Here is a 27,496-nt window from a genome sequence, read left to right on the forward strand (position 1 = left end):
AGATGTGTTTCTACACTTCGGAGATCAGAGGCTGTGAGCTGGTGATATCGCTATGATGGGAGATGACAGTCCTTCCCACAACCCTCCTTCCTTCATTAGATTACAGCTAGGTAGCAGATGGAGGCCTAGGAAACACGGCAACAGGAAGCTGACCAAATACGAGTTTCACAGTAATAGTTGCCAGGATGGAGAGTGAAAAGTTTTAAAACTGTGTCACATGAGGAAAAATTGGGAAGAGCAATACTTCATTGAGAGATGCACTTATGGAAAATGGAGAAGCTTATGAGCATGCTGACCTGGTAATAAAACTGTCCACTCCACCATAATCATGCCTCCATGACTGTGACTTAACTAAGGTTATAAATAGGAAGGCTTTAAAATTTTAAAATATTTATTTAGTGTGTGTATGTGTGTGTTTTTGCATGTGCCAAGAGCACATGTAGAGGTCAGATGACAACTTCTAGTAGTTGGTTCTCTCCTACCACGTGGGTTCCAGGGACTGAATGTAGGCTATCAGGCTTGGTGGCAGGTCCTTTACCCGCTGAGCCATCCTGCCAGCTCCAGGATGGGTTCTGATTCAATACACAAAGAATTCCTAGCAATGACAGATGTGGAGCAACGTAGTTGACTAAGCATCTACCATGGCCCAGGCCACAGGAAACAAAATGGAATATACAACAGGGGGCTGGAGAGATGGCTCAGTGGTTAAGAACACTGGTTGTTCTTGCAGAAGACCTGGGTTTGAATTCCAGGACCCATATGGCAGCTAACAACTAGCCATAACTCCAGTCCCAGGGGATCCGACAGCCTCTTCTGACCTCCACGGGCGTTGCACGACACGGGTGCACTTACCTACATGCAGGCAATACACGCATACACATAAAAAAAACTGAATACACCAAAATTGCTACCTCACATAGCTCAAAGTGAAAAACTTATTTTTAGAGTGATTAAAGAAAGACTAGGGCTGGTGAGATGGCTCAGTGGGTGATGGTGCCTGCCACCAAATTTGGTCACACGGTTTGATTCCCCAGGACCCACATGGTGGAAGAAGAAAACTGACTCCTGCAAGTCGTCCTCTGACATTATGGGTGCCATGGCAGTGTGTGCCCACAATGTAATAAAGTTTTATTTTTTTATTTTTTTAAAAGCACTGACTAGAATGAGAATCTGTTAAGAATCCAGAATTGGACTGATGTGTGTGACAGCAACAGTCCATCCAAACACTTTACGAGTCTGGTACCCTAGAGAGCTGGCTGATGACTTTAGAGCAAGATAAAGTGTTCATTGGGAGCCTGGAGTCTCCAAGGACTGCAGTACAGCTTTAACTCTTTCCTTACCAAGTTACTAAATCAGCACACAAATTAATGAGGCTCGTATGGCACTTCCAACCATCTTTACCCATTGCCCTTGTCCCCCCATGTCTTTACCCATTGCCCTTGTCCCCCCCCATGTCTTTACCCATTGCCCTTATTCCCCCATGTCTTTACCCATTGCCCTTGTCCCCCCATGTCTTTATCCATTGCCCTTGTCCCCGCCCCATGTCTTTACCCATTGCCCTTGTCCCCCCCCATGTCTTTACCCATTGCCCTTATTCCCCCATGTCTTTACCCATTGCCCTTGTCCCCCCATGTCTTTATCCATTGCCCTTGTCCCCGCCCCATGTCTTTACCCATTGCCCTTGTCCCCCCCCATGTCTTTACCCATTGCCCTTGTCCCCCCATGTCTTTACCCATTGCCCTTATCCCCTCATGTCTTTACCCATTGCCCTTGCCCCCCCATGTCTTTCTTCTGGCCCCACTCTTCACCCATCGTCCCCTTTCTGCTTTCATGTCTCCTGTGTAATATGCTCACTCTCCCTCCCTCCCTTAAAATCTCTTCCTTGCCTCTCAGCCCCCACCACCCCACAAATTTAAAGCTAGTTCATCCATGCTAGAAAAAAATTTAGTATTTGTCTGCCTTGGGCTGGCTTATTTTCCTTAACACACTGATCTCCAATTGTACCCATTTTCCTGAAAGTGCCAAGATTTCATTTTCTTTTCTTTTAAAAATATTTTATTATACAGAGTTCAATATTGTATAACTGTATTAATTCAATTGTAAACCTAAAAATTTACAGCCAATTTTGAAAAAGATGCATCTTAGCTCTGGAAACTGTTATTGACTACATCAATGCTGTTGTAATGAAATGCTTCTTCTAATTATATGGTTATTAAATAAACAATTTAAAAAAAGAAGCAGAAAAAATATTTTATTATTTTTATTTTATGTGTATATGTGTATTGCATGTAGGTAAGTGCATCTGTGTCGTGCAATGACCACGGAGGACAGAAGAGGCTGTTGGATCCCCTGGAACTGGAGTTACAGACAGTTGTTAGCGGCCATGTGGGTTCTGGGATTTGAACCCCAGTCTTCTTCAAGAACAGTCAGTGTTCTTAACTGCTGAGCCATCTTTCCATCCCCAAGATTTCATTTTCTTATGGCTGAACAATATAGTACATACATACAATGGAATTTTATGTGCTCACCAAATTTTCTTAAGCCCATTAAATTATGTTCGAAGTTGGTGACCAGTTCACTTTGATACAGGGTTTTAGTGACCCCTAGTGGTCACTGTGAATATGACTGCAATCTAAACAGAAGACAGTAAAACCAAATCAGAACGTTTATTTTATAAAACTCACGGCTCTATACTGACAAATATGTGTCTTGAACTCTACTTTCAAAAAGGAGCTAAACTCTTTAGATTCCTGTTATCCACAGGCAGTATGGCTAAGAGACAGTAGGTAGGGCTGGAGAGATGTCTCAGCAGGTAAGAGCACTGGCTGCTCTTGCAGAGGGTCCGGGTTTGATTTCCAGCACCCACATCATGGCTAACAGTTATCCGTAACTCCAATTCTAGGGGATCTAATGCCCTACTCTGACCTCTGCGGGCATTTCATGACACGGGTGCACTTACATACAAGCAGGCAATACATTCATACACATGAAATAAAAATACTTTTTAAAAAGAAACATTATTAGTGAGGTGATGGAGCCCACGGGTAGGCCTCTACAGATGCCTTTGTTGCATGGGCTGAGGAAAATGGCCATGGCTATTTAGCTATAAAATATATATGAACAAAGGAGTAAGGCAGAACACATAAAATTTTCTACAGCAAGTAGAGCACAGGAAAATTAAAATTAGTAAGATTAGCTCACGTGGTTGGTATGATTTTACCAACATAAGAAAATGAAACTTTTCCAGGAGAGAAGAAATAGGAACCATAACACTCTGATGTAATGTAAAAAGTGCTGCTTTCCTCGCTGTGACCCCATTGTGACTTTTAAAGGAATTATAAACTCCAAATCATTTTTTCTTGCATATGATTTTACAATTTGTTCAATCAGTTCTTTTCCTAATTCTAAAGGAGAGAACTTCCTCTGAAGGGAAGGTCATCCCCCTGGAGGGGCAGCCCTGAGGATTGGTTTCTAGTCTGTGCATTCAATCTGCACCCTGCAGGGCTCGGAGGGCTCACAGGCCCTCTCAGTGACCCTCACATGCTCAGGCCTAATGATGTGAAGGTAGAGGAAAGTGACGTTCTACCTCTTTGATCTAGTTCAGTAATACGGGAGTGAAGGCCTAGATTATAATCTCTGCCTGTTGATCACAACAGCCTTTATTTACCTTCTGTTATCTTAGTGTTGGTTGAAACGAGAGAAAGGATGGATTCATGGAAAGCGCACTTGTGAATGTGGGCAAAGTCAGCAACAGTTTTAAGATTTTTACACACCCAACCCATTTGTAAAGTTGCATACAGTTATGACTAGTTTAGACTTGTAGAATCTAAGCAAATGTTGCCTTTTGTTTACCACAACATCTCTCATGTACCTCAAGAAATTCTTCATAAACTTTAAGAAAACTTAAAATTAACATTTACTATTCTTGTCTCCAGATATTAAAAAACTAGTTTTTTTCCTCATGGAGACAGTACCTCCCGCTCACTTTCCTTGGTTCCTCTCTATGATGGAATAGGAAGGTGATTAAGCATAACCCGTCTCAATGTGGGGGTCTTTAGATTTATACACATTTCAATAAATTAGTTTGCGGAATATGCAGCATATGTTGTATATCTGCAAAACATCTGAAAGTTGTGCTGTAAATCTGGTCAAAACATGGCTAGGGATGCCATATGCCCTAGCGGGGACTGTTCTTCAGTTAAATAGCATAGCATCAAACTATCGTCTAAATATCTATGCTTTTACTCACAGGCAAAGACTATTCTTAACTCGAATCAGACAAGGTTTTCATATAGTGAACGGCAGTGAACGAAGAGACTCATGACTGTTCAAGGTGCTGAGAGCTCAGCCCTAAAGAAGACACTTCATACTACCTCTGGAAGACTCAGGGAACATTGAAGAGGGAGCAGAAAGAATGTAAGAGCCAGAAGACAGCTGCAAAATATTATCTATGGATACAACACAGCCATTGCAATCATGAACTCAGCAGCATTAGGCCTGCACAAGACTTGCTCTGTCATCAGTTATGAACAGGGAGGGGCTCATGGGGCCCTCCCCCTCCTTACTGAACTACTAGTTGCTGGTAGATTCGGGGGGGCGGGGAGAGTCATTGTCTTCAGTTGTGAACCCACTAGTGAGCCCACCAGCTCCAATGGAGAGCTCCAAACCCACAGTCATACAGATGGCCCTGGTTTCGTTTTAGATATTTTAAGGTTTGTAATAACAGTAATTAGCAATAATCTTAATTAAAGTCTTTGCCCTTCTTGCTAAAATCAGTGTTACAAATTTTAGGATGACAGTACTGTTAACAAGGCAGAGCCAACCCAGCAGTAGACAGCAAGTGTGATTTCAATTTTAAAAATTCTGTCAAGGCAGTAACTTATTTAAAAATTGTACTTTGTACTTCACAAGGGTTGAAGGTCATACAGAAAAAAGTACCCAGGTTAGAAGTAGGGGTAGGGCTCCAGTGGTGTCCTGTTCACTTACTATACTTGTCACCTACTGAAAATCACTTAAAATTCCTGAGCTTTGGCTTCTTATTTGTATTGTTTACTCAAACTAGATCCACTGCCAGGCTATGAGGAGGCTGGAGCTCAGGTCTGTTCACCTCTGTCTATAGCCTCCTGCCCAGTACTGGACACACAGCATACACTCCGTTAATGTTTCCCGGTTGACTAAAGTAACACAAGATGGAAACATAAATATTATCACTGTCGACTCAAAAACTTTCCATGAGGTTTAAATGATATTGTGACACAGTATGTGGGAAAATGGGTACATTATTTTTTTTAAATATTTTATTATTTTTATTTTATGTGTATGCATGTATTGCCTGCATGTAGGCAAGTGCACCCGTGTCCTGCAATGCCTGTGGGGGTCAGAAGAGGCTGTTGGATCCCCTGGAACTGGAATTACAGACAGCTGTTAGCTGCTATGTGGGTGCTGGGATTTGAACCAGGGTCTCCTGCAAGAACAACCAGTGTTCTTAACTGCTGAGCTGTCTCTCCAGCCCTGGGTACATTATTTTTACATTAAAAAGTGTGGATACATTCTTGTACCGAACTTAAAAAAAGAAATAATGGTAAATGTATGAATAATTTATACCTTTCAAATTATTATAGATTACATATCTACAACCATTCTAAGGAAAATAGACTATATGTCTACCTGATGTCTCACAAGATTTTATTGTTTAGTAGTAGCAAGACTTTGAGATAAAGTAATCTGTGCTTGTCAATACTGCAGGCAAATTCTCTAAACAAGCACAACTAAAAATGTTAAATGTGAACTCCCTACAACACACAAATATATATGTATATATATATATAATATGTATTATCTTGCCACATTGCAAGGGATAAGCGATTTATATAAACGTGTTAAAAGACATACTGTCTGGTAAAAAAATGCTATGTGTAAACAATCCATTCCTATTTATGTAAGTGAAAAGTGGCCTGCACACTTCCAAGTGTGGAAACATGCATGTACCTAAGGAAGCCGTGAAGGCCTCACCCCACTGACAACATGCTGTGTGTCTGTGGAGTGAGACGCACAGGAAATGGGGACGTCTCCCTTCACAGAGACGGCTTACCTTTCTCTATGGAAGGGATATGAGAAAAAGAGACTCAAGCACGCTACCAGTCCAGAGCTTTGGAGGCCTTAGTTAAGGCGAGAGTAGGAAGTGGCAGATTTAATTTTATACAAATGAGGGCTTTAGCGCCTACTCCTTGTATGGATGAGGCACTGCAGCCTGTGGGACCACAACACTTACACGTTCTCTCACAGAGTGAGTGGGCACTTTTCCTTCAGGGACGGTGAACTTAACGGCTGACAGCTACATTATCTGAGATATGAGACTTTCCAAAAAAGATCAATCCACAAAACTGGGAGGTTCAGGAAAGATATACCTACTAGTTACAAAGGAAGGCAATAGGAAGCTAGTAATTAGACATGAATCTCATCAGAACAACAATATAGCCTTTGCATATTCTAGTAAAGGAAGTAAAATGTTTTTATTGTTTTATTTTTATTATATTTGATTAGTTCTGTCGATTAGACAAAAAAGATTTGTTGGCTAAATAAAACATAATTTCTAGAGTCTGGGGTCACATGTGTCAGCACCTGACTGTTCACTACTGACTGGTTGTGGATTGCTTTCATGGCTCCCAAGGTTCTTCTGGCTGTGACAGATCCTCCCCTGCAAAGTCCCTCATTTCTGCTTGTTCATCCAGCCCCAAGAACTCTCCTTCTTCCATGAACTTCCTTTCTTGGGGTGGTGGCTCTGTGTTGTGTGGTGTTCTTTGTGGGTAGTCTCTGTCTAAAAATGGCCTCTGGGTCTGGGATATGGTTGGCTCCTGTAAGTCATAACTCACCGAGGGTTCTGCCATTGTTTCAGGACCACTAAACCCGTCCTCCAACTTCAGAGACTGCTGTGCGTCCTTATGCTCGTAAGTGTTCAGCCTCCTTTCCACCACTTCACGGATCAACACTGGAAGGTTCAGAAGCCACCAGTTCTCAGATGAATTTAAAGCATTGCCTAGGCTCCTCCTTCCCCCTTAGCCTTTATAACCTTTGTCAATATAACTGATACATTGAATACGTAAATATTTCTTCAATTATTCTTCCCCACTGAAAATGAGATGACTTTTACATGAAATAAAATAACTTACTGTCAAGAACAGTTCTCCCCACCATGCTGTGTTCCATGGTTTTCTCAACTTCATTCATTAGCCATGGAAGGAATCCTATCTCAATATCTGGAATAAAAATTAAAGTAATTTTTGCAAATCATTATAGACAGAATGCACTTTCCCCAATGTGGTATTGTTCAGCAACAATGTTTTCTCAGCACAAAATGTTTGAGAGACTCAGCCAGCATCACTTTGCCGTGCTGGCTATGCAGGCTCTGCTCAGTTTCCTTCTACTGCAGGGCAAGGACTGTTTTTATTAATTAATCAATTAATTATTCGTATTTTTTGAGACAGAATCTCCCTGTGGCTGGCCTGGAACTCACTATGTAGACCAGGTTGGTGACTCTCTCGCAGAGATTGGCCTGCCTCTCCCTCCCAAGTGCTGGGATTAAAGGCACATGCCACCACGCCCAGCAGGAGTAGTGTGTGTTTTTTTAAAAAATCTTATTGCCGGGCATGATGGCACATGCCTTTAATCCCAGCACTTGGGAGGCAGAGGCAAGCGGATCTCTGTGAGTTCAAGGCCAGCCTGGTCTACATAGTAAGCTCCAGGACAGCTGGGGCTACAGGGAAACCCAGTCTCAAAAAGACCAATAAAAACTGTTTTTAATTTATTATTTTTATTTTATGTGTATGAGTATATTGCTTGCATGTATGTGAGTTCACCCGTGTTGTGAAATCCTGCGGAGGTCAGAGGAGGACTTTGGATTCCCGTGGGACTGGAGTTAAGGATGGTTTGTAGCCACCATGTGGGTGCTGGGAATCGAACCCGGGTCCTCTGCAAGAGCAGTCAGTACTCTTAACGTTGAGCCACATCTCCAGCCCCAGAAGTAGTGTTTTAAAAATAGAATTTCCTTAGAGTCAGGGTACTTAGATCTGGGTCCATAGGTGTGATCTGAGATGGATCAAGGAGGCAGGGCAGGGAGAAGAGGATCTGGACCAATGCCAGTGATGTGAGATACAAACGTGGGAAACTGAATGCCAAGAAAAAGAATGTCTCCTCTGAGGCTAGGGCTGAGTGGAAGCTGATCTGAAGGAGGCCGGTGAAGGGCGTCTGAGGAGGCAGCCACCTGGGAACCACTGGTGAGGGGTCAAAAACTGAGTGCCTCCACTGTAAGATGTTTGTGCCGACTGAAGTGGAAATGTACCATCTACGCATTTAAATAATATTGCCTTTAATCCCAGCACTTGGGAGGCAGAGGTAGGTGGATCTCTGTTCAAGGCCAGCCTGGTCTACATAGTGAGTTCCAGGCCAGCTGGCGCTACAGGGAGACCCTGTCTCAAAAAAAAATAAAAACAACCAAATAAAAAAAATATTGTCCATTACAATATATTTCAAAGTTTCAAGACAGCTTTTTGGGATGCAGGCATCTAACTGTTTTATATTGATAGGATGACAATGGAGAGTGTGCTGGAATATTTGCTACTATAAATTATTTAAATTTCAGATTTCATTTGCAAGCTTTTAAGTTCTATGCCTCTCAGGCCCAGAAACAATGGAGTCAAGTAACTATGTACTGAAATCCTTGAAACCGAGCCAAAATAAATCTTTCATCCTTTTAAGCTGATTACCTCAGGCATTTTGTCACAATGACAGCTGACTAATAGCTAGAACCCAAGAAGGTGGGATGGTAATCTAGAAAGAACAGCACTGTTGGTGTTCCAAGTCAGTTTGAGACCTAAACGAATTCATTGGGTGAGTACTTGGGAGCAAAACTTTAACTTCTCTGAGCCTCAGTTTGACTTCTGAAAAATGAGAATTCTATCTGCCCTATCTAGTCTACATGGTTACTGTGAGGATCAAATGATGTCAAGCATGGAAACACTATGTAAACTAGAAAGTGCGAGATTAAAGCAAACTACTGATATTTGTTCTTTGAGCTCTCCCTATTGAATTGGATATGTAATCAGTGAAATATGAACATTACTAACATCTGCCTCCAAATACTCTGCATCACTGAAATAAGACCTGTCTATGAAGTACTGTAGATGTAATGCTTTTTCATCCAAGGAGGGTAACAGGGAAATTACAGCTACCTCTTTTTCAGCCTGGCCAGGAGAGTGGGCCTCGAGCTGGCAAACAGCTGTGAGCTGTGGTTCTACAAAGGCAGAGAGATCATGGCTTCTTTTAAAAATCTCTAATAATTAAACCAGCTGTAAGCACCCTAATTTAAATGGATAAATGGCTTTTTTTTTTTTTTTTTTTTTTTTTTGGAGATGAACACACTATATAGACCAGGCTGGCTTTGAGCTCACAGGGATCGAAAATGTGCAACCACCATGCCCAGCTCACAGGGATTTTTAAATGAAAAAAATTTGTGTGTTTGCGTGTGTGTGTGCGTGCGTGTGTGTGTTGTTTGTGTGAGTTCAGGAATGCCACAGTGCATGTAGGCCAAAGGACAACTTTCAGGAGTCTATTTGATCCTTCCACCAAGAGTTCTGGGGATTAAATTCAGGTCCACAAACGGTTTTACCCACAGAGCCACCTTGTTGGCCTGGACTAGAGGGCTGAGGAAAAAGTACCAACAGCTACTCGCATACACACAGTGCTTTTTTTTCTTATAAAGCACTTTATTCATACAAAATTTCATGTATCTTGTGATTATGATTTAATTCTTAAAAAGAATCCTCATTTCAAACATGAGGAAACTAGAGGTTATAAAACTAATGATGAAACTGGGCCATAAACTCGGGTTTTTGTTATCAAATCTATATTTCTTTCAATTACATAATGCTCTTCTCAATAAGAGACACTAATATCCTAAAATCAAGACTTTTACATTTCTATAATTTTTTAAAAATTTAGGTTTTTAAAATTTTTTAATTGAATTTTTACAAATTTCAGAAAATATATTTTAATACTATTTAGGCCCCCTCCTCTAGCTACCCCCTCTTTTGTAGTCCCTCCCACGTGATTTCATGTTACACACACACACACACACACACACACACACACACACGTGCCTATTGAGTCAAATTTGTGTCTCTAAACACCCTTCAGTGTGAGTCCATGCACTAGCCTGGTCAACCTACCCAGTGTTATACTTTAAAGAACTGCTCTCCATCTCCCAGCTGCTATCGGTCATCAACAGTTCCTCAGCTAGGACTGGAGCTTCTTACGCACTTCCCCACGCTATGCTGGGATTCTGTCTGCTTAGAGCTTGCATGGGACTTGTGCATGCTGTCATCATTGCTGTGAAAACTCCATTTCCTTGTACTTTTAATTTATATATAATAATGGGCTTAAAAAATTACTTTATTAATTACAGGGCACTATATTTATTAGTGACATTATTTACTTAAACAACTAAAATTGGCCTTTTGTTTCAGATATAGAAAGATTCTAATTCAGAATAAAATGATTACGAAGCATGGTGGTACTTGTCTGTATTTCCAGGAGGAGGCGGAGGAGGGAAGAGAATGAATTTGAGGCTGGCCTAGGCTACAAAGACTGTCTTAAAAAATTAATGAATGAATTTATTTTTATTTTATGTGTATAAATGTCGTGGTTGCATGCATGTAGGTGCAATGCTTGCGGAGGTCAGAGTACCAACAGCTGTTAGGCATGGTGCTGGTACTGAACCCGGGTCCTCTGCAAGAGCAGTCAGTGCTCTGAACCACTGAGCCACCTCTCCAGCCCCTACAAAAATTGTCATTAAAAAAAGGGCAGAGCTGGGTATGGTGGCGCAGGCCTTTAATCCCAGCACTGGGGAAGCTGAGGAACTCTCATTGAGTTCAAGGTCAGCTTGGTCTACCTGGTGAGTTATAGGACAGCTCCGGCTAAAGGGAGACCCTGTCCCAAAACGACTGAAAAAGAAAAAAAGGGCAGGGCAGTGAACATTCACATGAAATAAATTTGAACCACTAAGATGTTCGTTGTAACAGTGTGACTCCAACAAAAATCTCCACAAACCTCTTTCAATGGGATCATAAAAATATCCACTCTCCCGAAGACTGTCAAACACAGCCGGGATAAGGTCCGCCAGGTAGCGCTGTGCGAAGGCCCGGGCTGAGATCTTCTGGGACGTCTCATGGTGCTTGCGCACGATTTCCCCCTGCTGCTGCTTCCGGCGTTCCTGCCAAGAGAAAGTCGTGGTTGCACATGGATACCGAGCATCATGTCCCCTCTAATACTGCATCTAGTGGAGCGAAATGTGTGCAAGAGTCTGGATTCATCAAAAAGTGGACAGCGTGGCTGCCTATTCAGGAGTCACCAGCTGGGGCTGGAGAGATGGCTCAGCGGCTAAGAGCACTGGCTGCTCTTGGCTGGAGAGATGGCTCAGCCGCTAAGAGCACTGGCTGCTCTTGCAGAGGACCTGGGTTCGAATTCCAGCACCCACACTGTGGCTAACAACTGCCTGTAACTCCAGTTCCAGGGCATCTGAAGGCCTCTTCTGGCCTGCATGGGCATTGCACGGCATGGGTGCACCTTATATACCTGCAGGCAATATCCTCATAAGTATAAAATAAAAATACTAAAATATTTTTAAAAATTCACCAAGACATAACAAATTTCAGCAATGACTGAGTACTGAATTTAGAAAGAAATAAAAAATGAGGCAAGACAGAATTCATTTCCTGACCTAGTTTCAAGCAAAATAATTACTATGATAGCTGGATGCAATGATGTACACCTTTAATTTCTGAACTCAGGAGGCTGAGGCAAGAGAAGAGTGAGTTAGAGGCTAGCCTGGGTTACACAGGGAGACTGTCTCAAAAACAGATGCTTATGATATACATACATATTTTTTATTAGCAGCATCATAAAGTAGTACTGATATGAGGGTTATACACTTAAATATCTTCGATCAAAGAACACAGGCCAAGGATTTTGCTTGTTTTTAACAGTTCTTTGAATTAAAGCTGAAATGGTTTGGGAGATGATGAAAACTTGGTTTTGGTGGTTGTCTTTGGGTCATGTGACATCTATAAAGTTAATGAATGCTCTTCCATAGTCCCATGGAGGAGTGGAGTATTAATGGATTTTCTAAATCTATTCTCAAAGTTTAAAAGCAAATATAAATCTAGATGACGTATTCTACACTTTTCTCCCTGATGGAAAATACATATTTTTGGTAAAGACTGCATTGATTATTTCAATAAAGTACTTGTAGTCAGCGTTTATTTTCCATTTGTAAACAAAGATTAGCACTGCACACCTCATTATGAGTACCATGCTCTCCATGCAAATAATTAATGATTAATTATGGGAGAAATTATAAAGTGCAGCTAAGTATTGAGTAGAATTTTCCAACAACCAACCTCTTCACAGATATTTGGGCCCTTTGATAGATCAGGTTGGCCTCTATTTCACAGAGATCTGCCTGCCTCTCCCTCCTGAGTGTTGGGACTAAAGGCATGTGCCACCCCACCCAACTACTGGCACCACTTTTTGTTTATTCAGTGCACAGTGAAGAGTCAGAGCTACTGTCAGAGCGAGAAAGTCCCTTAATTATTAAGTTCAGACGTTCCTAGTTGTAGGATACTGATAAATCTTATAAAATGTGAGATGCCCAGCTCTAAGTGACACATCTGCAATGGAACCTCCACACCCAAGGCTCATGGAACACAATGGAACAGGGAGTAGAGAGCATACTCCTACTAGGGAAGCTTCCTCATGCAACAGAAGGTGATGAACACAGAAGCCACAACTGGCCAAAGTTGTAGAGAATAAGAGACTGTGGAGTGTGTGCGTGTCCCTGGATAGGACTCCTATATTAAACCTCACCCACCCAGGGCTCAGGGACCATTGGGGAAGGGGAAGTGGAAAGACAGTAAGAGCCAGGGGTGGTGAATGACCATACGGAACAGAATCTCCCTGGCTTGAGTGAGAGGGAAATAGCATAAAAACCCCAAGAAAAAGCACAGGAAATGTACGGGGAGCTATAACAGGATGCCTTCAAAAGAACACAACAACCCCCAAAGGAACGAGTATGGATGAAGTAGCTGATAAAGAATTTAAAAGCATGAGGCTGGAGAGATGTCTCAGCGTTAGGAGCACTGGCTGTTCTTGCAGAGGACCTGAGTTCAGCTCCCAGCACCCACATGGTGGATAACAACCATCTGTTACTCCAGTTCTAGGGAAATGATGCCCTCTTCTGGCCTCCACAGGCATTGCATGCACATGGTGTGTCCACATGCAAGTAAAATACTCATATACGTAAAATAAAAATAAATCTTAAAAAATGAGTTCTAAGGGGCTGGAGAGATGGCTCAGCAGTTAAGAACACTGGTTGTTCTTGCAGGAGACCTGGGTTCGAATCCCAGGACCCACATGGCAGCTAACAACTGTCTGTAACTCCAGTCCCAGGGGATCCGACAGCCTCTTCTGTCCTCTGCGGGCATTGCATAACACAGGTGCACTTACCTACATGCAGGCAATACACACATACACATAAAATAAAAATAATAAAATTAAAAAAAATGAGTTCTAAAACTTTCTTATTGAGGTCATACAACCTTACCTGGAGGGTTCCTAACAGTATAGGGAAGGGCCTGGCCACTGAGAAGAGACCCAGAATTCTCTCCAGAGCCTTTGCTGCTTGCTCCCATCAAGCCTGATGTACTCCAGTTTTTGTTTCATCTTTCTACCACTGAATTATGGCAAATCAAAGTATCTCTTTCTCTAGCACTCTTGATCCTCACAGTGTCCTCTGGCTGGGACACATGTAATTTAGGAACCTTTATTTCATTGAGAATTTTTGGAAACTGGCTTAGATATATTAGTATAAAGGGGAATTTGCAAAATGCGGTCAACATGAGAGGCCCATGATCTAAAGGAGAGAATGGATCAACAGCTGCTGCGGGTTCTTCTCTTACGTAGTTCCAAAGATCACCGACTTTATGATACACCACATGTATCTTCAAACACACAGTTCTAAGTAGCCGGAAGGCTGAAGAGGAGTTGGGCTAATGCACCGAAGGGGTGGGGGATGTGCCCAGCACGCCCAGGGTTCACTGTGAGGAAGTAAAAAGGATGCGGAAAGCTTCACCTTTTCTTCTTGGTGCCGTCTCTCTTGCTCCTCCAGTCGCTGAACTTCAGCCAGCTCAGCGTTCCGTATCTCTTCATACACGTACTGCCTGGCCCGCAGGTTGGCTAACTCCTCTTCTTCCATCACTTCCAGAAGGGCCTGTTCAATCGTTTTCCCCAGCAGAACTTCTAACATTGGTTTGACTTCAAGATCAAAGTCAAAGAGCTTAAACACAGAATAAAGCAAACAAGATTTTAGTCAGGAACCAAACATATAGCAAAAGCATAGAGGAGAATGCCAGTACAATATGCCAAGTGCTGGCTGGGAGGTGGACACTGACATGCTACTTTATGTTTTTAATTCTCAGAACAGCCCCAACAATGTACACAGCATTTTGTTTGTAGGCAAAAATATATTACATTAAAATTATGAAAAAGATCTATATATTTATCAATATGAACTTGAATACTTAATGATTTTAAGACTGAACTTTGAAACCAAAGAAAACCATCCATATTCTTATTTTCTCTCTTTTCTGCCGAATATTTACTGATTGTTCCTAGAATGGCAGTTTGATGATCTGAGAAAGAACAACAGCTGTTTAAATGATTTATAGCTGGGGTTAGAGACAAACCTTTCTATGTAGCTTCTGAAAACTGCCTTTGTTTTAATGACATTTTCCCCAAGTTCTTTCATTTTTAAATGTCTTTTACATCATTATATATACCATCATTGTCTTCTTTAATCTACATTCTACATTGAAATGAAAATGCAATTATGAATTGTTTAAAACAGTCCTTTCATAAAAGTTATGCACTCCACAGGCCATCCAGAGTGGAATCGTAAAGGGTAGTATTTGGTACAAATCTTAGGTGTATATATATTAACTAAGTTTATAAGCAAAATCATTAAATGTGTAAAAATATTTATAATCATATTTGCTGGGAATGATAGCACACATCTTTAATCCCAGCACTCTGGAGGCAGAGGCAGACAGATCTCTGTGAGATCAAGGCCAGCCTGGTCTACATAGTGAGTTCCAGGTCAGCTGAGGCTACAGGGAGACCCTGCCTCAAAAAAACAACAAAAAAAATTTGTACTAGTATTTATTTTTGATCAGCAAGTAGGAACAATTAAAATTATGATATTCAAAACATTTCTTGGTACTACAGGATAAAACTACTACAGATAATATCTGAAAAGAAATAAAAAATAAATCTTTCTGATCATGAAATGGCTCTTGCTTCTATGGAGCTTTATTTGAACCTAATTTTACATTGTTTATGAAGATAGATGAAGGTCAAAAGAATATACAGTACCTCTCCTTCTAGTATTTGAGTGGACACATCTTTGCCTGTTTTGGCAGGGATAAAGAGTGGTGTTGGTGGTCTGTTCAAAAATGCATCTGTCTGGCATTCCATGTCAACTTCAACTATACGATCAGCAATTTCTTCAAGATATAATTCTAGGAAAAGTATCATGTACAGTGAGTTTTAAATTATGGTCTATTTCAGGCATTCAAATTTATTTGAAATCTTAGCTCCCTCAAACCAGAATTAAATCATGGAGGCACATACCTGTAATCTTAGCAGTTAGGAGACTGAGGCAAGAGGATCTTGAATTTAAGGCCTAGGATCCCACAGTGATTTTGACTCCAACTCAAAATCCAAAACAACAAAACAAACAGCCCTCAAACCAAAATCATACAGAATTAATGGATTAGAAAATAAATATTAGAATAAAGGTCCTCAGTTTACACACTGAGCTAAGAGTTTCACACATGTAAAAGATGACAGAATCAGTTAGCCTAGAACGTTTACTGAATGGCTGAGAACGGTTGAGCTCTGCATTGCAAAGTGGAACTAGATGAGAACCTAAGGTCATACGTGTGTATGAGATGCAAAGTGTGATAGGGCATGACAGGCTAATAACACCTGTATCTGAGTCTTACCGTGAATCTGTAAGGACTTGCTACAGTGAATGTCAATTCCTGAGCATTTTAAGAATCATGCACAGGAGTCAACATGCTCCATGACATTCTCCCTATGCTGCACTTTAGAAACAACACATACAAACACATTTCGAGTAAAAACGACTTGTATGAGGACAGGTAACATGGCACTGCCAGAGGAACTTGAGCACTGGAGACAGAGGCTGAGCACAGATCCAGCCAAGATATATTATCTCTGGGCCTCTGTTTCTTCATGTGTAAAAAGAATAAGAATTTCTTATCACATGGAATCTTTTTTTTTTTGAGACCTGGTTTCCCTGTAGCTGCAGCTGGCCTAGAACTCACTATCCAGACCAGGCTGGCCTCAATCTTACAGACAGTCCCCTGCCTCTGCCTCCTATGCCTCCCAAGTGCTGGGATTAAAGGCATGCGCCCATGCCCAGCACACAGAATCTTTTTAACACAGGAGATTCACAGGTAAAGGGCCTGGGGCAGCTGGTGAAGAAAAACTCGGTAAGTACAGACCATATCACTTAATACTTTTATGGTATAAAGTTTGAGGCATGTCCAGTCTATGACACTGTGATGTGATGTGACATCTACAAAGCTTACACTTGAGATGTGCACAACTGAGTTACCAAAAAACCCTGCAAAACTCTCATGTCTTAAGTTTTCACTTTTGTATTAAGCACATTTGAAGTTTTTGGACATACCAGAAGCAGCACTAAGTCTTAGCTCTCACAGAGCCACAACCATGGCTAATTACATTCTAGGCTTGGCTTAGTGGCAGGGGAAAATAGTGTAGAATGGTTTTACTCTTTGATTTATTCCAAAAATAACCTTGGTGAATCTGCTCATGCCCTTGGATGGATAGAAGGTGAATCTCATGCTGTATTACTTGGAAGAAAACAGCAGGTATTTGAAGATCACTAGGGCTCTGTCAACAGGTAAGCCTCTACAGCGGAAAGGGTGAGGCCAGCAGGAAGTCCTGGCACCTGCCTCAGAAGCAGCTGCTGCACAGCAAGAGGAGCATAGGAGAGAAGGAAAGATGCCCTTAAGTCATCAAGGGCAGATGATTTAAATCTGAGTAGGTTCATTCCCTTTGAAAGACCAATAAAATACCCCTAAAAGATCCAGATTGCTCTCCTGTAAGTTCTGATGAAAGAAAAGTGATTCATGTTGGGCTATGAACAATAATCCTAGTTTGAAATATATTACGTGGAAAGGGCTATGAGAATATTAAATTGGTCATAAAACTCTTATCAAATCTAAATCCCTACTTCTAGGCATATCCAACATAAAATATTATATGCTCAATGTATTTGTTTAATGACTAGACTTCCCTACCACGTGACTGGGGAAGGAGTGACAAAGGTGGGAGATATATAAATAACACAGAGGAGGGGCTGGAGTGACGGCTCAGAGGTAAAGAGTGCTGGCTGCTCTCGCAGAGGAGCTGGGTTCAGTTCCCAACACCTGCATGGCAGTAAACTGCTGCAGGTAACTCTAGTTCCAGGTGATCTGATGCTCTGTTCTGGCCTCCCATGGGCCCCTGCACACGTGGTACACTTACATACATGGAGACAAAAGACTCATATACCTAAAATAAAAATAAATAAAAATAATATAAAAGAAATAAAATACAAACTGGACTGACATCAACAAGTGAGCGAACCAAGGAGCCATGACAGCAGTGGCATGGTCACGTACCTGTCTGCACGTCCACATGCTTTCTGCCTTCCACAGGCTCGGGTGTTCGGGGTCTGAGCTGCTCTTGTGCTCGTTTTCTGGCAAGAGCCTTCCTCCTGGCCTGCTGCTGTCGCTGAAGCTCTAGCGGATCAGGCTGCCCAGGCTGACAGGGGCAGAAAAGGCTTTTAGATATCAGTTCTCAGAGCAGATACCCACTTCCATTCCAAAAGCGATTCCTGACTAGTACTAAAGCACCTGTTGTGGTCAAGTGCCTCCTGGTCAGGGACATAGAAGATGGACATTTTCCTGGAAGGTTGTCAGGTGATGCTAAGGGTATCTGACAAAGCCTAAAAGCAACTTCACACTGGGATATGTGGTGCAGAATCCTATCTAATGGCCTGTTTTCCTTAATCAAGCATCTTTATGTTCAGCTCTTCTGGTGCCTAGAACAACTGACATAAACACGCTGTTATCGTAAACATCAGTGGATATTTAAAAATTGAAAAATACGAGTTTAAAAAGTCTGAATTTCAATTGAATAGAATTCTCTTAAAAGATGTATCAATTCACAAAGAAAACATCCTTAGTCCAAATGAAGCTTTTCCATGTACACAAAAATGTTGATTAGAGAATTGAAAATACTGGTCTATCTGCTCTCAAGTAATTATGAAAAGAAAACGGAAATATAGAAATATTTTATACGAAAAATTTTAATATTTAAAATTTGAAATCTAAAATTTTTAAAACTTTCTGTGTATACAATGATGTGCATATGCGTGGGTGTGTGTGTGTGGGCTGCAGTGTGTGTGCTGTGGTGTGTGTGGAGGTCAGAGGACAAGCTCCAGACCGTTTGAGACAGGGTCTCGTTTGCAGCTGAATGCACCAGGCTAGTTGGCCCACAAACTTCTGAGGATTCTCCTGTCTGCCTCCCATCCCACCTTAGGAACATTGGGATTACAGATGTGGTCGGCAGAGCTGGCTTTATGTGGGTTCTGGGGATTTGAACTTAGGTCCTCATGCTTGCACAGTAACTGCTTCACCCACTGAGCTATCTCCCAGTCTCTCCTAAACACATTTTAACAGGAACAACAGTGTAACAACATTAATGTTTTAAAAAGTATTTCATTTATTATTTTTATTTTATGTATATGAATGTATTACCTGCATGTGTGTAAGTGCACTGCATTGTGCGATGCCTGTGGGGATCAGAAGAGGGCATTGAATCCTCTGGAACTGAAGTTATGAATGGTTATTAACTGCCATGTGAGTACTGGGAACTGAACTGGGTCCTCTGCAAGAGAGTCAGTGCTCTTAACCATTGAGCAGATTATCTCTCCAGCCCCAACATTAATGGTTTTTGGAAAACAAAAACAAAAACAAAAAAACTACCTATGATCCCATATCATGTAGTGCCACTGATTTTGAAGCTGGGATGATACTGACATGCATTACAGACCTTTCCCATGTTTGTATTGTACAGAGTGTTGATCTTGAAGCTGAAATTCCAACTCTTCAAACTATTAATTACTGGGATTAATAACTCAGACTAATAACCTAAAATTTCAGATACTTAATTTTCCCATTTGTACAACGAATATACTCATATTTATTTAAGGCTTTGGTTGCTAGGAACAAGTCAGACGGCAATATAAGGAGCTTCGTGCAGTATCTGAAAGAGCTCCTTCATTTCCTGTTATCATGTCCTTTTCTATGAGACACTATAACCATATATTACAAGAAAGAAAAGAGCTGTCTGCAATTAAAGTTTTCCAATATAATTACTAATATCATTTGGATCCTTTAGTGAAGAGGTTTTTTTTCTCTCTCTGTGTATTCTACACTATTATAAATATTCTTACTTATTTCCAATTTCTACATAGGAGGGAATTTTAAAGTCAGCTCTTAAAGATTTAGGATATCAACATAAATACAACCAGTTCATTTTAGAGAAGCGCTGCTGAGGCTGTTTTAGGCACCAGTTAAAATATTCTTTAAAAAGTTCTAATTTGAGGGGCTGGAGCACTGGTTGCTTTTGCAGAGGACCTGGGTTCAATTCCCAGCACCTACATGGTGGCTAACAACTATCTGTAACTCCAGTTCCAGGGGATCCAACGTCCCCTTTCTGACCTCCTTGGGAATTGTACAACACAGATGCAGGCAATACACTCAAACACATAAAATAAAAAAATGATTTTTAAAGTTCTGTTTTGAAATGATTCCCAGGAGATTATAAATAGCACAGGACCCAAAGGGAAGTTATTGGGTAAATACTATTACTAGACCTACTCAGTTTTCACACCTTCGCCTTCACTGATTTGTACGTCTCTGTACATGCAGTTCGACACAATTTTGCCCCACATACAGATTCACACAATCAGTGTGCAGTGAGCATATCATACTAATTGGCACATCTATCATTTCTTTGTGCTGGAAACACTTAAAATCTTTTCTATTAGCCATTTTGAATTTATGTTTTTTTTTTCTTTTTTAAAAAAACTCACATACAAGGAATAATACAGAGTGTAACTCTTGAAATTATGTTTTTACTAAACATAACCATGAGTCATCTGGTTCCAGTATTGCCAAGAGTTCACTTGTCCCCCCCCCACCTCCACTTCATTGAATGAGTTGCAGCAGTTGGTTGGATGGAATTACCTGCTTAATTTTCAACACTTACCTATTGAAAAACAGAATATGTTTTCAGTTTCTTTTCAACAATATTTATTATTTATGTGTATGAATGTATTGACTGAATATATGTAAGTGCACCAGTGTCATTCAGTGCCCTCGAAGGTGTGAAGAAGGTGTCTGATTCCCCTGGAACTGGAGTTACAGACAGTTGTTAGCTGCCATGTAGGTGCTGGGACTCGAACCCAGGTCCTCTGCAAGGGCAGCCAGTGCTCTTTTTTTTTTTCCTAAAAATTATTTAATTTTATGTGTATGAGTGTTATGTCTGCATATGTGTAAGCTCGCCTATCATGCAGTGCCTGTGGAGGACAGAAGAGGGCGTCGGATCCCCTGGAACTGGACTTACAATTATTAGTCACCATGTGGGTGACTAACAACCTGGGTCTTCTGCAAGAACAGCCAGGGCTCTTAACCACTGAGCCATCCTCTCCAGCCCAGCTTTCAGTTTTTGTATACTATAAACTATGGATGTTTATGTGCAGGTTTATATGTAAACATGAATTGCATTTCTAATCTTGTATACATAAATGCAATTTTGAGGTTGAACAGTGAGCATACCTTTTGTTCTATAAGTAACCCTTGAATGAATTTCCAGAGTGGAGGTGCTATTTTATACTTGCCCAGTGGTCTGTGAGGATTCTAGATGCAGCACAACCTCACAGCACTTCCTATTACAGTTAAAAAAAATTTTATGCTGTGGGGCTGGAGAGATGGCTCAGTGGTTAAGAACACTGACTGTTCTTGCAGAAGACCCGGGTTTGAATCCCAGCATCCACATGGCAGCTAACAATTGTCCATAATTCCAGTTCCAGGGGATCCGACAGTCTCTTCTGTCCTCTGTGGGCATTGCATGACACGGGTGCACTTACATACATGCAGGCATAACACTCATACACATAAAATAAAAATAATAAAATATTACAAAAAATTTTGTGTTGTAATAGGTATGTGGTAAGCATATCATTGTGGTTTACATTTTTATTTTGCTAGTGGCTAGTGATGAACATCTTTTTATGTGCCTATTTGTCATTCACATCTTTGGCAAAACTGCTCACATCTTTTGACATCTTTAAGTTGGTTTGAATTTCTTAAAAAACTTTCGAGTTTAGAGAAATCTTTGTGTTCAGTATAAGACATTTGTTAGGCATGTTAGTTGCAAACATTCCCATGTAGTGTGTCCTTTAATTTTTCTTATAAGATTTTTTTGCATCACAAGCTTTTAATTTTGATAAATTTGTTTTCTTATATGGGTCAATTTTCTGATGTCATATTTAAGAACATTTGACACTTCCCAAGATTATGGAGATTTTTTGCTATAGTTTGTCTTAAAAGTTTTATAGTTTCACATTTAAATCCATGATCCATTTGTGATTTTCTTTTCTTTGTAGTTTTTTTGAGGCAGGGTCGGTCTCCCTATGTAGCCCAGGCTAGCCTCAAACTCATGATCCTCCTGCCTTAGCTCTCCAAGTGTTGAAACGACAGGCATGGCTCACCATATTCAGCCATTTGAATTAATATTTGTATATGGTATGAGGTTAAGGTCAAGGTTTAATCTGTCTATAATCTCTTCATCCATTAGTTCTTTTTGAAAATAAAAATATACATTTTTTTTTCGGTCTTTTTGAGACATGGTCTCCCTGTAGCGCCAGAAGCTGGCCTGGAACTCACTATGTAGACCAGGCTAGCCTTGAACTCACAGAGATCCTCCTGCCTTTGCCTCCCCAGTGCTGGGATTAAAGGTGTGGGCTACCATGCCCAGTTTATACTTAACTATTCTTAAAATAGTTTAAAAAAAGTTAAATTCCAGGCTGGGTGTGGTGGCATATGCCTTTACTCCAGCACTCGGGAGACAGAGGCAGGCAGACCTCTTTGAGTCCAAGGCCAGTCTGGTCTACATAGTGAGTTCCAGGACAGCTGGGGCTACAGGGAGACCCTGTCTCAAAAAAAACCAAAAAAAAAAAAAAAGCAAATTCCTTTCTCTTTCCATGTAGTTAGAATAAGCTCATCTAAGGGCTGAGAGTATAGTTTAGTGGTTAAGCACATGTTTAGCATGCATATGGCCATGAGTTCAAAGAGAAGGAAGACTATGAGGAGGAGGAAGAGGAAGAGCAGCAGCACCTTGTCAGATGGGAATTTTGCTAAACACACAGGTCAATTTGGAAAGAATCATCACCTTTGTTGTGGATTTATTTTGGCTTATAGTTTGGGGGTGTCATCCATAATGGTGGGGAAGCTACAGGGGCAGGAGCATGAAGCTGCTTACCACTCCATGGGCCAGAAAGCAGAGAATGAGCTCAGGCTAGAAAGGCCCACAGGGCTATAACTCTCAAGCCTCACACCTGCACCCCCGTCTCTGCTAACCTGCAACCCACTTCCTCCAGTGAGGCCCTGTCTCCTAGATGTTCCACAGAATTCCAAAGCATTGAGTGTTCCCTATGAGCCTGTGGGAATATTTCATTCAAACTCCAACACCTACCTGTGCACATAGTATATAGTTCCATGTATTTAGGTCTGATTTCTTTTGCCAGAATTTTGTAATGTTTGTATTTTACCTATTGTATAAATGTTTTAAGATTTTTACCTATGTACTGCATTTTAAAATTTATTTTCCATATCTTCCTTTTCTAGAATACAGAAATACAATACAGTACAACTTATTTATTTATTTATTTATTTATTTTTATTTATTTATTGGTCTTTTTGAGACAGGGTCTCCCTAGACCAGGCTGGCCTCAAACTCACAGAGATCCGCCTGCCTCTGCCTCACGAGTGTTGGGATTAAAGGCATGCACCACCACACCTGGCTACAACTGATTTTTTTAATGCTGATCTTGGGTCCTTTGATGTTGGGAGAACTTACTTGCTAGTTCTGGAACTTTTTGAAAATAGATTCTTTGGATTTTCTATATAGATAATCATGTCATTGACAATTACAGTTTTACTTTTTTGTTTGAATTTTATAAACATTTTTTTCTGATCTAAATTTAATTAAATTTTGATAATTGACCTAAAATTCATAAATATAAAAAATGCATTATGTTTTAGACTATACACACAAATTGGGATAGTACTGGAATCATCAAGTCCAAGAGTTCTCAAATCTTTTTCCTCCTTGAGACATTTGAAGGCCTTGGTCATTATACACCCTCAAAAATAGGATTTTTTTTTGTTCTTCTTGGGAATACCTTTGGAATTCAAGATTCCGAGAAAAGTACCATTTGAATACGCACCTTAAAAACTATACCAGGTCCTTATATCTCCTTGAAGTATTATGCCAGACCCTACACAATAATCACCAGTTTAATCTAATCCCCTACTTTGTAGAAAAGTAGGTATTTTTATCTCACAATAGCTACTGAGTTAGCAAACTTTAAAACTAACAAATTTCCAGACTTCTAAAGTGAGTTAATAAATCTTTTTTTGCTTACACTTATTTGACAAGTCTTCTATAACTTACTGATTAACCAGGGCAAACTTAGAGTTTATTTTGGCTTATGGTTCCGGAAGGAGAGTCCATAATGGTGGGGGAGGCACACCAGGAGGTGGTTGGGGCAGAAAGCTCAGAAGCGCATGTCTTCGGGCACGCACAGAAGCAGAGGGAGGGACCCGAAGTGGGATCAGGCTGTGAACCCTAAAGCTGGTCCTCAGTGATATATGTCCTTCCAGCAAGGAGGTGCCTCCGAGACCACTGTACACAGCGCCACCAGCTGGGGACCAGGTGCTCAAATATGTGAGCCTACAGGGTTCATTTCTCATTCAAATCCACAGTTTGTGTGCGCTGATACCTTGACGTGCTTTACTTATGTTTTCCTCCGGCAGTTTTGAAGTTTTCAAGTCTTACGTTCAAGCATTACTCATTTTGAAATGATTTTTGTGCAGGGTGAGAGACACAGATCTAGTTTTATTCTCCTACTGGTAATATCCAGTGTCCCCAGCACCTTCTGTTCAATAGGTTGCTTTTCTGCCAGATCTCCAGTCTCTCTCTGCTTCCTATGCCTACCTGAAGATGTGAGCCATTAGTTTCTGCTCCTCCTCCAGCCACCTCTGCCACGACAGACTCTTGTCCTTTTGGAACCTTAAGCTAAATACTCTTCCTTTTGTAAGTTAGAAAAAAAAGGTCGCTTTTTCCAGTGCATGTTTCTGACACATCTGTCAATGACTCCATTTGTTTACACGATTTTTTTTTTTGTGCCCATAACACGCTGTTTTTGTTACTATGACTCTATAGTTTCACACCAGGCATTGTGCTGCCTCAAACAATAAATACTCTTTTGTTTGTGTGAATGTGTGTACATGTTTGTGTGTGTAGTGCATGCATATTGGAGTGCTTGTGTGTGTGGAGGCAAGAGGTTAGCATCAAATGTCTTTATTGCTTTCCACCTCTCTTAGACACAGTCTGTCACTGAATCTGGATTTCACCTATTTGGATCCCAACTGGCCAACAAGCCCCTGGGATGCTCCTGTTTCTGCCTCCTCAGCACTGGGATTACAAGTACGTCCATGACACTGTGCCCAACTTCTGATGCTGGAGCACTTTACTGACTGAGCCTTCTCTCCAGTCCCCAGCAGCATTGCTCCTTGTGCTTAGAATTGCTTTGGTTTGGGGCTGGAGAGATGGCTCAGTGGTTAGGAACACTGGTTGTTCTCGCAGGAGACCCGGGTTCGAATCCCAGCACATACATGGCAGCTAACAACTGTCCTAACTCTAGTTCCAGGGGATCTGACAGCCTCTTCTGTCCTCCACCGGCATTGCACGACACGGGTGCACTTACCTACATGCAGGCAATACACTCATACGCATAAAATAAAAATAATAAAATATTAAAAAAAAAGAGAATTGCTTTGGTTTGGGGAATCTTTTATGATTCCACATATATTTTAGGAGTTTAATATTCTTATGAAGAATGTAACTGACATTTTGATGAGGACTGCACTGAATCAATAGAACAATTTCAGTAAATGCGATCAGTTTTACAATATGAATTCTGCCAAGTCATGAGCATGGGAGGTCTTCCCATCATTTACTATCATCTTCAATTTCTTCAGTGCAGAGAGGCCTTTTACTTCCTTGTTTAGGCATCTTATTACTTTTTGAGGCTATTGTGAACAGAATTCCTCCTCCCAATGGTCCCCCATGATTTCTTTTTCGGCAAGTTTGTTATTGGTATGGAGAAAGATATTGATTTTTGTTGATTTTTGTATTTTGGTACTTTGCTGATAGTATTTATCAGGTAGAGTCATTAGGGTCTTTTAAAGATAGGATCATGTCTTCTGAAAATAGGGATACTCTGACCTCTTCCTTTCCTGTGTCTCTTTCATTTCTCTTGTACTTTATTGATCTAGGTTAGATTCTGATTACTATATTAAATAATAGTGGGTGTCCTTGATCTGTTCTTGATTTTAGAGGAAATCTTTCAGTTTTTCCCTATTTAGCATAATGTTAGTTATAGGTTTGTTGTATTTAGCCTTTATTATTTTAAAGTATGTTCCTTTGGTTTGTAGTTTCTTTGGGAATTTTTTTTTTTTTTTTAAATCAGGAAGACATGTTGAACTTTGAGCGATGACTCAGTGGTTAAAAGAACGGGCTGCTCTTTCAGAGGACCTAGGTTTGGTCCTCTAGTGGCTAACAGCCATCTGTAACTCCAGTTACAGGAGAGCCATTGCCCTCTTCTGACCCCTGCAGGCATTGCACACACATGATGCACTTACATACATGCAAGCAGAATACACATACACAATAAATAAATAATTAAAATTTGTAGATGTTGAACAAATCTTGCATTTTTGGGATGAAATCAACTTGGTCATGGTGTATGGTCTTCTTAATGTGTTGTTGAATATGATTTGCAAGAATTTTATTAAGACTTTTTGTGTCTGTTTATCAGGGAAACTGGTCTGTAGTTTTCTTTTTTGTTGTGCTGTTCTCTGGTGTTTGTATCAGGATAACGCTGGTTTTACAGAATGGGCTTGGTAGTGTTCCTTCCTGTTGTGTTGTGTGGAACAGTCTGTGAAGCACTGGTGTTAGCGCTTCCTTTCTTCAGTGTCTGGTACAATCTGGCAGTCCTCAGCCTGTCTTTATTACTGATTCAATCTCATGACTTGTTATGGATATATTCAAGTCACTTATCTCTTTTTAACTTTGGTAGGTGACCTGTGTCTCGGAGTTTATCTATTTCTTCTACATTTTCCATTAAAAAAATGCAAGCTTTCAAGTTATTCATTCCCTTAACGATTCTCTGGATTTCACTGGGATTGTTTTGAGACCTCTCTTTTTCATTACAATTTTATTAACTGGATTTTTTTCTCTTTCTTTTTATTAGCTTGACCAGTGTTTGTCAGTCTTGTTTATCTTTTCAAAGAACCAACTTTTTGTTCACTGGACCTATGTATTGTGATTTAGTCTTTATTTCTCTGATTTCTGCCCTGTCTTTGTTCTTGTCGCCACTGCTCTGGTGACTTATTTGAGTTGACTGTCCTTATTTTGAGACAAGAACTTTGCTCTGTAACCCAGGCTGGCCTAGAACTCCCTATCTATCCTGAAGCTGGTCCTGACCTCTTAGTGATCCTCCTATCTCAATTTCCCAAGTTCTGGGACTACAGGTACATGCTACCAGGCCCACCCTCTCTGATTATGTAAGTACTCATAGCTATTAAGCTTTTCTCTTTTAACTGTCTAAGTCATGTCTCAAAGATTCTGGTAAGATGTGGTTTCTTTCCTGATTTCTTCAGTGACTCACTGGTCATTCAAGAGTATATTGTTTAGTCTCTAAGGATTTGTGTAATTTCTTTTTAAAAAATATTATTTTTATTTTATGCGTATGAGTGTATTGCCTGCATGTACGCAAGTACATCCACATCATGCAATGTACACAGAGTCAGAAGAGGGTGTCAAATCCCCTGAAACTGGAGTTACAGGTGGTTGTTAGCTGCCATGTGGGCGCTGGGAATTGAATTCAGGTCCTCTGCAAGAGCAGCCAGTGCTCTTAACCACTGAGTCATCTCTCTAG

At 40.7% G+C, this 27,496-nt stretch overlaps 1 protein-coding gene across 1 annotated transcript in view; it reads right to left on the minus strand.

Moving 5' to 3' along the window:
- Positions 1–5,487: 5,487 nt before the first annotated feature.
- Positions 5,488–27,496, minus strand: part of Rsph3 (radial spoke head 3) — a 44,242-nt gene continuing 22,233 nt past the window's right edge. Inside the window, exons 3-8 of the mRNA XM_008839637.3 lie at positions 17,823–17,964; positions 15,481–15,626; positions 14,183–14,386; positions 11,104–11,266; positions 7,170–7,256; positions 5,488–6,988 (exon numbers count right to left, since the gene is read on the minus strand). Coding sequence (XP_008837859.2) covers positions 6,657–6,988; positions 7,170–7,256; positions 11,104–11,266; positions 14,183–14,386; positions 15,481–15,626; positions 17,823–17,964 — 1,074 coding nt within the window. The 3' untranslated portion in view covers positions 5,488–6,656. The remainder of the gene's footprint in view (positions 6,989–7,169; positions 7,257–11,103; positions 11,267–14,182; positions 14,387–15,480; positions 15,627–17,822; positions 17,965–27,496) is intronic.

The sequence above is a fragment of the Nannospalax galili genome, unplaced genomic scaffold (genome assembly GCF_000622305.1).
Source record: "Nannospalax galili isolate Female #2095 unplaced genomic scaffold, S.galili_v1.0 scaffold211, whole genome shotgun sequence".
Lineage (NCBI taxonomy): Eukaryota > Metazoa > Chordata > Mammalia > Rodentia > Spalacidae > Nannospalax > Nannospalax galili.